The following is a 12,845-nucleotide window of genomic DNA, read 5'->3' as shown; positions in this document are numbered from 1 at the left end:
TTGTTGTTTAATAACATTTTAATTGTTTGGTTTGATTGTATCGTATTGTATTGTATTGTAATTTATAATTTTACTAAAATATCCTTAATTATTCTAGGGTAGGAGGTTTGACTAGAATTAAATAATATAAGGTAAAAGGTAAATTAGTATTTTGAAATATTATGTAAAGATATAATTGGAAAAAGAAATTAAGTAACAATGGGAACACACCAAATCGGTTGTTCCATAAAATAGGGATTTTCATTGTTACGTAACAATGGAATTTAACAATACAATACATTTTAAGTAACAATCAAAACAAACATTATAGGTATAGTAATAATACAATACAATACAATGGGTAACAATGATCCAAACAGAGTGTAAGTGAAACTTAGTGCCAACTTTAGGGGTCATTGATGGATTCAGCCTAATTTGAATATCTAAATGACATTTAATGATAAATTTAAAAAACCATCATTACATTAATCCTATATTATAACACTAATCTTATGATAGCAACACTTTTTCAACATAGTAAAAGCATCGATTGAAAAAGACTTATCAAATTTAGGATGAAATAGCAATTTAATTGACTTTTGGATAAATTGAAATTAGATTATTAACTAAGGGGAAAAAGTGATTATATAAGTGGACTTTTACCCCTCTAATTATGCATTGAATTAAGTACTTGTACTAATCCCATATGCTATTTATTAATTATAATAATAATGACAAGTTGCTTTTTAATTGATTCCTTACATAATGTCAAAGCTAAAAAGTAAGGTGTGGATATTAAGGTTATATTCATTTCTTTATGAAATAAAATATTGACAAATCACCATCAACAAATGTGGTTCAATTGTTTTTCTTTTAACCAGAACTCTCATGTTTGAATTTTGATTATCAAAGTTTAGTTTTAGTAGAAAACACTTCCTCTTAAATGGGGTTCTACGCGGCGAAAATTCAAAATAGTTAGACTCCAATACAGATATTAAACATCGAGGGAAAAGTTAAAAAAATTAAAAAATATTTGACAAATCCACCTGAAGATGATGCTACTTCCATTATTAGATTCTTTTTTCCACTCAAAAGTCTCCAAAAAATGTCAACGTACCTTTTTTCCCCACTAATTATTTATTCTACTGTTTTTGTCCCTTTCTTTTTGTTACGACTTATGAGGATCTTTATATTTTTTTTCCAAAATAAATAAATAAATTATTTTTCTTTTTCTAACTCATCTTTTCAAACATAATCCAAGTAAATAGTAACTCATTGACATTTATCCTTTTGTCATATAAAAAATGAAACAATAAAAAATGATGAATTGCCAATGAAATATTGCATGCGTTGATTATGTTTGAAAGGAGGTTTAGAGAGAAGAAAAGGAAAAAAATAATTTCAATTCCTAATAGTTAAAAAATAATAAAATAAAAATCAAAGGAAAAATTTGGTACGAGAAAGGGGGAAATGAGAGTTTTGACACATTTTGTTTGAATATTTCACACGCCGCTATACAATCATATCGATGCATAAGATGATCTTATTTTAAAAGCTATTTTTAAATTTGTATTCCTTCTTAACGGGGGAAAGATTTTGTACTATCACCTAAACCTTCTTCTTCTTTTTATTTTTTACATAAAGTCAAATTCAAATAAATAATAAGTATTTATCAATTTAATATAATCAAAAGCTAATTATATACACTTCAATAAATAGAACTCTTACATATGTTAGTTTCTTTAATTTCCCACTTTACTTTTAAATTCCTTTATTCCAGAATAGATAACATGGGGTTGAGTCCATACCCCGTGGGACATATTATCATTGACATGAGCTAAGTAAACATATATATTTTACGTGATATAATACAAATCAGTACAAGTATATTTCAAACGAATTAATGATCTATTATGCCTATATTATTTTTTCTTTCCAAAATAATTGACACACTTTTTGTATGGTAGAAAGCTTAAATTTTTAATACTCTTATTTAGTTTGTTCTTAACAACCAGATCTTCATCTAATTTATGCATTAAAATAATTTCTGTTTTTAATAATAAAATAACATGTCAAAACTCAAATTCAGTTATGAGTAGTCACAAATTGAGTTAATCACTTCCTAATAAAAATAACTGTATATTCAGAATTCAAATTCGAGATCTTAATAATAATAAATAAGAAATACTAATAACGCTCTTCTTACTTAATCAGAAGTCTCGAGTCGAAGTTCGTCATCATCACCTCATTCCTTCCACTAAACTCTTTTTAGCACTTTTATTTTTAAAAAGTTGCAGTAGTACAAGTTTTGACTTTTATCATATATATTGCTGCTATTTCTGATTTCTGATAGTGATCTTTTCTCTTTCTCTTTCTCTTTCTCTCTCTGAAACTTCTCAGTTCTGACTTTATTTTCTCAAACCCAGAAGAAGCATATTTATCAATGGAGAATCTCCCTTGTGGTTATCGTCCTAACGTAGGAATTTGTCTCATCAATCATGATCATTTGGTATACTTCTCTCATTTATTCAATTAATTCTTTCATTTTACTAACAAATAGAAGGCTTAAAGCCATGTTTACTCTGTTTTTCTGGTGTTTGATTCTGGGTTTTCTTATGTGATGTGTTGGGTTTCTCTGCTTGGATCTGAGCAAATTTTTTTGGAGTTTGGTAAAATTAAATTACATGATTACTGATATTTGTACTAAAAAGGGTAATAAATTGAGATTTAGATATTTATGTTTTGTTAGTGTGCTTATTGATCTAACCTGTATTTATTTAGGGAAATCTTTCTCTTTTTTTTTTTAATATTTCTGAGAAACAAAAGAAAAATCTATTTAGGATGCTAAAAATGAGCATTTTTTACTCTACTTTATGCTAGTAATATCTTTTATCAAATTGTTGATTTTTAGTATTTGAGTTGTACCAGTAGGTAGTTTACCCTTTTAATTTGTCAAACAAGATTTAGTGACCGAGCCAGAATTTTCACTAAGAGGGTTCAAAATATGAAGAAGTAGACACACAAAGAAGTTGAAGGTGTTCAACATCTATCATGTATGCATAAAAAGTAACTGTAATCATATATAAACAATATAATTTTCTGTTGAAGAGGGTTAGGGTGACCAGCCTGGCCCCTTGCTAGTTCCGTCCTTGACAAGAGCAACTTTAGCCCTTCGGCTGACAGAGTGATGACCCTCGAGTTAGAAAACAAAGGACTAAAATTAGACAAGCCCAAAAACATAAAGAAGAACAGTAAAGGAATATGACACTCAAGGGTGTGGCTTCGTGGTCAATGAGTAGGGTTGAGAACCATGAGTTTTCAGGTTCAAATCCCAGCATAGTAAAAAACGTTAGGTGATTTCTTCTTTTCTATCCTAGCGTGGTGGATAGAGTAACAGTTACTAACTGGTATATGTTGCTGGTGGGAGGTGACATGTATCCCGTGGAATTAGTCAAGGGCCCAAAAACCATGATTATAAAAAAATGAAGTAACATGAGGGGTGAGAACCTGAAAGTATGTTAAGTTGAGCTAGAAAGTTTTTAGACTGGAATGAGAAAAGATGGGGAATGGAACAGTTCAATTGAAGGAGTCAATAATGGAGAGCAGAAAAAAACGAGTTATCTGATTGCTATTGTTACTGTTCCAACTTCCATAAACAAAGTTATTAATTCCAAATAGCAGTAAAAGTAATATATCTCAGCCGGTAAAGTACTTAAGTTTTGAAGGGAATGACTTTGCAACAGTAGGACGTACTTCTGATTTTCTCTCCTTAGACAGTTCTGTGTCAAGTATCGGTTGCATTTTGTTTTCACTTGATCAGAAATTTCAAATTATAACTTCCCCTTTTCCGTCTTTGTTTACATGCAATAAATGTAATCATAAATTAGATAACTACTTTCACTTGTATTTTGATCAACGAAAAATGTTGTAAATGGTGTCTTTACTAAATATAAATATGGAAAATCTGGGGTCTTATCTGGTTATGATGCAATTGCAGGTCTTTGTGGCTTCCAGATTGAATGTACCCGGAGCATGGCAAATGCCACAGGTAACATTGTTATTAATATCTTCTCTACTTTTAACACCTGATTAATTTACTCATTGTAGAAAGGGGCTCACTACCAGCTTTTGTAGGAATAGAGTTATATTCTAGCCTTGATTACTAAATATAAGGATACGATGTATTAAATTTTGAAAGGAGGAGATTCAAGATTATCGTATTATGGTTCATCCTTTGGTGAAACTCAATTGCATGTATTTATTAAAACTAAGTTGTGGCACCTAGTTGCCAAGTATTTGCACAATCTAACACACTGAATTGTACCATTTGTCACTCAATATTCATAACTGTGCTGGTACTGTTTAGCTATCTTATGGTAATTAACTTGATTAGGGGGGCATTGAAGATGGAGAAGACCCTAAATCTGCTGCCATTAGGGAATTGCGAGAGGAAACTGGAATAACATCAGCTGAAATAATTGCAGAGGTTCGTCTAACGTGAAAAGTTTTCATTAGTTAGATATATATGTCTAGATTATGTCATGTTAAATATTAATTCCCCTCTGACCGCAAAATATTTATCCGGCAAGAAACATGAAACCTTGGTGTCCAAAAGCTCAAATGATCAGATCATTTATTTATAATGGTTGTTTCATATTGTCAGGTCCCACAATGGTTGACGTATGACTTCCCACCAGCCGTAAAGGCCAAAGTAAACCGTCTTTGGGGAGGAGAATGGCATGGACAGGCACAGAAATGGTAGGTATCCTATGGTTTTCTTGATATAATTGTGCTTTGTTCTTTTAAGGCAAAATATATCTTCAAGAAATATTGTGTTTATCCATAAACACCTTTTCCCTGGGAGGAACCTTGTATGTTTGCATCATCAAACTTAAAAGATGCCTTATTCATATTTCGCCTATGAAACAATGTTTCAAGCTGCTGCCACCAGTCCTTTTCCATGTATCGGTTAAGCCTTATAAAAGTAGATCACATAGGTGGATTAGAAAATATATGAGTTAAACTCTTTATTCGACACCAAGATTAAGATGTCCATCTAAAAAAAAAAAAGATTAAGATGTCCATCTAATCCTACTTTTTCCACTCATTTTATTTGCTTGTTCTCATGCATTTTTGTAGATATTTGTACTACTCCTCCTCCTCCTCCACTGCTAAAAGATATCATTCTTTTGTTTTCCCCTAAGCTGTGGGCATTAGAAGCAGATACTCTGAAGGTATTACTGAAAATGTATATGTGATAAAGCAATGGATTATACTCCGAAAGAACACCTCAGTTAGGTTTCATTCCTGAATAGTGTAAATTAACAGTACATTAGAGTTCTCTTGTTTTTTGCCGTTTGCAGATAAGGAACAATGTTAAGTAGTTCTTCCATCTATTATAAACTATCTCATTCCTCTTCGTCTCTGCTGAATGTTTCCAGCTTTGTACAACATGTTTCCGAATTCCATGTGATGTAAGATGTCAGTGGATTTCTTCTGGAATTGGATTTGATGTCCTAAGGAGTCTAAATAAATGGAAATACTTTATCATTTGATGTGAAAGAAAAGCTTTGCATCCTGAGCACAGTTTGGATAGTTCACTGTTATTTCTCTCTTTGAAAATGAAATGATGCCAGCATATCTCATGTCGGGAGAAGTGGTCTTTTTGGAATTCACCTACATCCGATGCGTCGTTTTGATTTTAGGAAAATTTATCTTTTAGATTGAGTTACATCTTAGTCTATCCTCTATTGAATTATGTCAACCCAAATGATAAATAATCATGGAGAGTTAGAGCAGTATATAGATCTTGTACACACTCGGGGACTTGGAGCTTATGTGGGCAGTGATTTGAGTCCAATACTTCCTGACTCCTGTGTTCCCGGGGGATAACTATGTTGCATCTACCCGGAAGTGGGTACTTGTATTTGATAAGAGTGTGTAGATATCCAATTAGGGTATATGTAGTTTTCTGCTGTTTTTAAATTTAGAAGCACTACATGAAGTACTGACACCTGTGTCAAACTCATTCAACATAAGTACGTCAAGACAAGTGAAGGATCTAAGCAGTGTAGGAGCTAATGGTGTAATTACTCGTAGGTATTGGTTCTGGTAAAGCAGAAGCCTGCAATTGGATCTAGATTTCCTGCTTCTGCTTTTGTAAAATGAAGATTTTGCATCAGTTTCTTTCACACCATAGCAAGTACTTGTGCTAAAAGATCAGCGCCTGATGCAGCTTTTTTACTTGTTTATATTTTGGATTCACCCATCAGTTGATGAAAGAAGTATATAAAATAGCATTTGCACAATTGCACTCGATAAGCTTTGTCTAGTTTTCAGGCAAAATGACACGTTTCTGTTCTCATGAACGAATAGTAGTTTTTCCGGAGACATTGAAGTCAACTGTAACATATAAAAAAAGGATTTTATGTGTCTGGCAGGTTCCTTATGCAATCTACCAATGCTGAAAGTGAAATCAACTTAGCAACTGGTGAAGCAGAAGCAGAATTCTCAGAGTGGAAGTGGGCAAGACCAGAAGAAGTAATTGAGCAGGTATTTTCCGAAGTGGATAACCAGTTTTAAACTTCATACATATCTACGTATGTCAAAACACTAACTTTGAACCTTGTCGTCCTAAATAATGACAGGCTGTAGACTACAAGAGGCCAACATATGAGGAAGTTGTTCGGACTTTCCAGTCTTACCTCAATGATGGTAGCAAAGCTGCTAAATGCCAATCAACGAAATGGTGAATCTTGTGCATGTTGTTTGCATATAGTCCTCATTCCTTACACAGGTTACTTGTTATTGGGATTCAGAACTTCTTTAGGCTCCTTGTACATGAACTTGTCTGCTAAGATCTGCAAATATAGGTTGATGATCTGATTGTAATAAAATACTTCTTTCCACATGTTAATTGATTGTCTGAAAAAGTAGATGTCATCGAGTAGTCGAACTATACTTCCTATAGTTAAAGACAAATGTCTAGCAGTCTCTAAGGTCCTTTGTGCAATGATCAAGTTGAGCAAAGAAGTTAATTTTGCTGTTCATGACCAATTCATTTGAACTCGAGTTGTATGGTTGGATATCTGGGCATTACTCGCCATCACCTTACAATCTTCTGGCAATTTTTCCAACGTTTAATGGTGTAGTGTTGGGTTTGAAATGAAGATCACAGAATACAACTTTGATGAATATATGTTCGTAATCAAATAGAAGAAATCACAGTAAAAGGCTTTCTAGCTAAGCACAGACACCCAACATTAACCCTTGCAGATACTACTATTATATAAAGCACAACCAAAATCACCGCACGAAATCTAGAAATCACAAAAATACTTGCATGGTCATATACTGACACAGCAGATAATTGGATCTCGTAAGCCCAAGGCACACAAATCTAACAATCCGAATTGTGAAGTAGACCATATTAGTCCAAGAACAAATTAAGTTTCGAAACAAAATTGATAATTCTCAAATAAATAATGTGTCTATCGTTCTCCACTACTGATAGCTTAATCTTCATCCTCAATGATCTTGGTGCCAAGTCCCTTCAATCCCTCTGGTGGGATCTCAGTTACAGTAACCAGGGAGTAGAGCTCTTCCTTTGCATCTTCGTCATCATTCCTCTTGCGAGCAATACGAACTCTGACTCTCCTTGGGACACTTCGGATTCCTCTGCTCCAGATGTGCTTGTTCAACTTCACGTCCACTCTGACATCCTTTGTACCCATAGCTTTCACTGCAAACTTCCGGATCTCCTTGATGGCTGTGGGAGCCTTCTTCTTGAACGTGCTGTTACAAAAGCATAGCATTCTAATGTTAGACCACTACTCGGCATGGAGTAGCATATATACTAAAACTGAACGTGCTGTTAACAGTTTTCACCAAGCCAAAAGGAAATTTCAACAGAAATCTCTCCCCACCAAAACATAAAGCTAATAGTCCTGGTCTATGATACCGAAATGTATAGTAGTACTCTATAGGTCATAATTTTACAGGAGAGCATCGAGGGGTTCATCAACAAAAATACACAGCACACACATCATATTGATGATGAGAACACTAAAAATACTATGAAAATAATGGTAGTTTGATCATTTAGCAACACAAAATCAGTTTAAACACACAACAAATGAAATTATTATAACCATAGCAGCAATATGAAATATCTGGACAGTCTCTATTCCACAAATTCCAGTCAGCCAATACATTCAAGTGATAAATTAAGCTTAACCTGAGTGATTTTGGTGTACAATAGTTATGAAGCATGTCAATATTCTTTCCTAACAGCACCTTGAATAAAATGGGTATTTATTTACTTACTATTCCATTTTTCTTTTCACACTAGTTGACAATATGGCCCACTGTTCATACATTTTTAGCAAACACTCACTCATGCACACTATAGCCTGGCTATCTATATATTGTCGAGAGCGGAACCTAAATGACATGAAAAAAGATCGAAGTTGACCAAAATAATGGACAATTTATTATGACTTCCATCGCCAGACCAGGCCTTAATAGCCGTTAAAGTCAATGGTGCAATAAAACGCACTAAATTAGTGCACTATGTAACTCCTAAAAAGTCCCTCACCCTCTTCTTCCCCACAGGTCCCCATTCAATTTTCAAAAAAGAAAAACGTGAAGCCATTGAAGGTCCAGTCCCATCTCGTTAAGAATTCCCCAAAAATCAAGATTACAGGTATGTTTGAGTCAAAGAACAAGATTCAAAGCAAAAATCTCGGGAAAAAATCAACTTTCAATACGTTTCAAATCAACCCTAAACAACTTTCAACTGAGGCATTTATTTCAAAAAGAATTGTGTTCAATGTCTAATACATCTATATCCAAAGCATGCTAATTTGTTTATTAGTCTTGGTATTCTAAATAGTTGATCGTTTTTTAGTTTCAATTAAGTGTTTTTTTGTCTTTGTTTAATTATTATTAGTAAATTGTTTATTCTTTGTTATTTGTTCAATTGTTAATGTGCCAATCAGTAAACTAATTTCAATTTTTAATGTGTCCTTCGCTATTTACTTATTTATCTAATTCCATAATGTTAATGTATTAAATTAGTTATTTTCCTAATGTTAATTTAGTTAAACTTTTGTTAACATTAGGAAATAAACAATTTTTTCAAGCTAAAGCTAACTAAATAAATAGCGCACTAAATATTTAGTGCACTATATTGAATGGGGAAGATGGTGAGGGACTTTAATGGCCATTAAGTTCAGTTCGTCAATGGAAGTCATATAGAGCACTTAATTAGTACGCTATAGACAGTTTTCATAAAGTTTTTTTTGCCCATTATTTTGGTCAACTTCGCCTCATTTAGGTTCCGCTCATAGTTGTCAAATGAGCTGTGGAAACTCATACTCTAGAACTCAAAATGCATCCCTACTATCTGGCATTTACATAATACACATAATAGATAAACAAGCACCAGATAACTAAAAATTGGAAATAAAAGAACACAGTTATATACTCTAGGGTCAAATTTTATTCAGATAACCATAAAATTGACAAAAGTGATCAACTCTACCAACTTCGCCTTTTTTCATGTCATTTAGGCTCCACACTCACAGTTGTCAAATGAGCTAACGGAAACAGTTATTCGTACTCTAGAACTCAAAATGCCTCCATACATTGGATATGAAACAACACAGCTATATATTCTAGGGACAAATTTTCTTCATATAATCATAAAATTGATAAAAGCAATCAGCTCTATTTAACAAAAGATGTATTTTTTGGTACAATAACAAAACACTGATTCAGATTATGAAAGTGATAATCAAAATCGTATTAAACAGAAATCCAAAACAAAAACAGTGATTACCAGCCATGCAAGCGCTTGTGGAGGTTGATGGTGTACTCCCTGGTAACCACTTCCTCTTTTCTTCCTTTGGTTTTGTCCGACATTTTCAACTCCTTTAAGTCTAAACTTACACTTCCCTGCAAACAATGAGCAGAAATTCCTGCTTCAATTAGCTTAAACCCTAAACAACAATTTCAATGGAAGAAGAAAAGGAGAGCAAGGCAAACTTACTAGGGTTTCAAAGGAGACGGCGAGAGACCGGGCCGTGAAGCAGCGCAATTGCTATTTTGTAGGCTGTACTCTCTAGCTGGGCCTGCCTACTTTAGCTGCTCATGTTATTTGGGCTTTCTCGGCCCACAGATGGCAAATTTCCAGAATGGTCCATATGGCTTGATAATCTGTCCATAAAGTACTATTAAGGATCAAAAATACTAATTTAGTTTGAAATAATTACATATTGTTTCACTAATTAATAATTCCGTACCATATTTCAAGTTAGATATATCACTTCTTCAAATTTCAAGTAAGATACATATAACAAAGTACTAGATATATGTATCTTAAATGAGGTGAGAGAGAGAGGAGAGATGCGAGGAAGAGAGTCAACATGTATCTTTGTTATCAGATACATTCTGAAATACAGATACAAAGGGAGAGAGGCGAGTGAGAGAGGAAAGAGACGAGCAAGAGAGTCAACGTGTATCATTCAATACCAGATACATACATGTATCTTTGTTACCAGATACATTCTAATATACTTATACATAGGAGGATGTGAGCGAGAGTGGAAAGAGATGAGCAAGAGAGTCAACATGTATCTTTTGATACTAGATACATAAAGAGAGGTGAGTCAGAGAGGAGAGAGGCGAGTAAGAGAATTAACATGTATCTTTTGATACTAGATACATGTATCTTTGATACAAGATACATTCTGAAATACAAATACATAGGGAAAGAGGCGAACGAGAGAGAAAATAGACGAGCAAGATAGTTAACATGTATCTTTTAATACTAGATACATGCATCTTTGTTACCAGATACATTCTAAAATATGGATACATAGGGAGATGCGAGCGAGAGAAGAAAGAGACGAGCAAGAAAGTCAACATGTATCTTTTGATACTGGATACATATATTTTTGCTACCAAATACATTTTGAAATACAAATACATAGGGGGAGAGGCGAGCGAGATAATTAGTGTATTCCAGATATATGTGATCACACTTGGTTAAGGTGTATTTGGAATAAATTACACCCAATTTTACTATAGCAAAAATAACTTTTAGCAGCAGTAAATATATACATTAATAAAGAGTGCTAAAACATTTACCCACATAAGTTAATTGCAATTGGATCCAGTGTCACTATAGGTTTTAGAGACATTTTACAAAAGTGCTAATTGCCGCTAAAAATACATATTTTAGTGGTAATTAAGCTAATGTTTTTAATTAAATGTCGCTAAAGATTATTTTGGGTATAGTGTTTGACCCGCATGTATATGAAATACATGTATTTGAGTGCTATTTGGCAAAGTAACTGTGGTGCATAAGGTAATTTCGAAAACTATAAACAAAGACATATAACTAAACTCTAAACTAGTCAGATTTATGTTGTTTGCTCTTTATTTTTGTGAGCTATTGTTTCAACCTAATATATACTATTTCTTTTTTTGTTTTGGAACATTTCAGAAATTAATTTTAGCTAGACGGTTTTGATCATACAATTTTATATCTTTTCCAAGATATATTTTCTATGTTAAACTTATCTTTTAATTAGTAATATCTTCATTTTGCAACTTCTATCCATCAATATTTTAAACGGCATATTCAAGCAAATGATCTCAAATAAATAAAATATCAAAGGATAGACTATAAATTTATAATGTTCTTTGGCAAGTGGAAGAGACAAACTATTAAATTTGAACTCCTAATTTCCCATACATATATATTTGGCTCAAGTATACCAATTTGACTTTATAATTTGTTAATACAATTTATTTGATTTTAGCTAGAGACAAACTACATATTCCATCCACCTTGTTTTTAAATGTATATATCTTGAAACATTATTTAATTGTCATGACAAACAAAAGGAGCATAAAATAACCATTTTACTTTATTTAATTATACATCTTATTTATCTATGGTTCAAAGTCGACCTTTATTACATTAATTAATTAATAAAATTAAGAGTCTCCTAATAATTATGTCTACATCAACCGGACAACTCAACTAATAGCATCAAAGGTTGCTGTCAAAAGAATCCAAGAAAAATCTTAATATTGAAGGTTTAATTTCTCCACATCTCATAGCCAGAAAAAAAAACAAGTGTATATATATTAATGAAAAATCTGATAAGATACGTAATATTACAAACTAGAGTAATGCATAATTCAAATTTAGTCAAATTTTTAATACGAACTTCAAATACTAAGTGGGAAACATATTCCAATACATGCTCCGAATACCGAATAGGAAACTTGTGTTTTGTGGTGTTGGTCAAATTCTAGCAGAAATATAAGAAAAACTGAATGAAATAATATAATATAACATAATATTCTTTCTCTACTTATGACTTTTTTTAATCAAATCATTTCTGTAATTATCATTAGATCAGTCGGGATATAATTTCGTTACAAATATTATTTTAGCTATATAATATTATTTTTTTCACAAAAAAGCACACATGAAAAATATAATAAAGTACATCAAATTAAAAAAATTATTAGATAATTTTTTTTTATTTAAGTTATAAATGAGAGTAAAAGACAATTTCCTTAAAGTTCGAGGTCAACCCTTTCTATCATTATTTCTAAATAAATCAAAAGGGATAACACGTTATTTGTGGTTGGCTTAGTAAACAATTAACCACCAGTTGTTAGATTAATATAACTAACTAATTAATTCATCTTCAATAATTATAGGATATCTCATCTACGTTATCACTTATCAGGAATGTTTTCAAAGTTCAAATCAAACAAGTTAATCCACTGATCTGGTAATTATATATGTAGTTAGAATATTTTTGAATAATAATTTGTAAGCT

General features: G+C 32.4%; 2 protein-coding genes across 2 annotated transcripts; one reads left to right on the top strand and one right to left on the bottom strand.

The window, feature by feature from the left end:
* Positions 1–2,332: 2,332 nt before the first annotated feature.
* LOC102584046 (nudix hydrolase 25) lies at positions 2,333–7,035 on the top strand. The gene is made up of 6 exons (XM_006344179.2): positions 2,333–2,488; positions 3,977–4,027; positions 4,373–4,465; positions 4,643–4,737; positions 6,420–6,531; positions 6,627–7,035. The coding sequence occupies exons 1-6, from the start codon at positions 2,423–2,425 to the stop codon at positions 6,729–6,731; spliced, it is 522 nt and encodes a 173-aa protein (XP_006344241.1). The 5' UTR covers positions 2,333–2,422; the 3' UTR covers positions 6,732–7,035.
* Positions 7,036–7,241: 206 nt separating this feature from the next.
* On the bottom strand, positions 7,242–10,085 carry LOC102584366 (60S ribosomal protein L31-like). The gene is made up of 3 exons (XM_006344180.2): positions 10,031–10,085; positions 9,821–9,936; positions 7,242–7,773 (listed from the first exon to the last, which is right to left on the bottom strand). Exons 2-3 carry the CDS (start codon positions 9,901–9,903, stop codon positions 7,494–7,496), a joined length of 363 nt encoding a protein of 120 aa, XP_006344242.1. The 5' UTR covers positions 9,904–9,936; positions 10,031–10,085; the 3' UTR covers positions 7,242–7,493.
* Positions 10,086–12,845: the final 2,760 nt, after the last annotated feature.

Source organism: Solanum tuberosum, unplaced genomic scaffold (genome assembly GCF_000226075.1).
Source record: "Solanum tuberosum cultivar DM 1-3 516 R44 unplaced genomic scaffold, SolTub_3.0 scf00051, whole genome shotgun sequence".
Classification (NCBI taxonomy): Eukaryota; Viridiplantae; Streptophyta; class Magnoliopsida; order Solanales; family Solanaceae; genus Solanum; species Solanum tuberosum.
Note: the sequence above shows the minus strand (reverse complement) of the source record. Positions and strands in the feature narration are given on the sequence as shown.

Bases quoted from the DNA above. Each gene is read 5' to 3' on its own strand.
- LOC102584366 (XM_006344180.2), bottom strand. From the start codon at position 9,903: ATGTCGGACAAAACCAAAGGAAGAAAAGAGGAAGTGGTTACCAGGGAG. The intron at 7,774-9,820 runs GTAATCACTGTT...CTTTTGTAACAG, and splicing joins CACAAGCGCTTGCATGGCTG to CACGTTCAAGAAGAAGGCTC.
- LOC102584046 (XM_006344179.2), top strand. From the start codon at position 2,423: ATGGAGAATCTCCCTTGTGGTTATCGTCCTAACGTAGGAATTTGTCTC. The intron at 4,466-4,642 runs GTTCGTCTAACG...TCATATTGTCAG, and splicing joins CAGCTGAAATAATTGCAGAG to GTCCCACAATGGTTGACGTA. The intron at 4,738-6,419 runs GTAGGTATCCTA...TGTGTCTGGCAG, and splicing joins CATGGACAGGCACAGAAATG to GTTCCTTATGCAATCTACCA.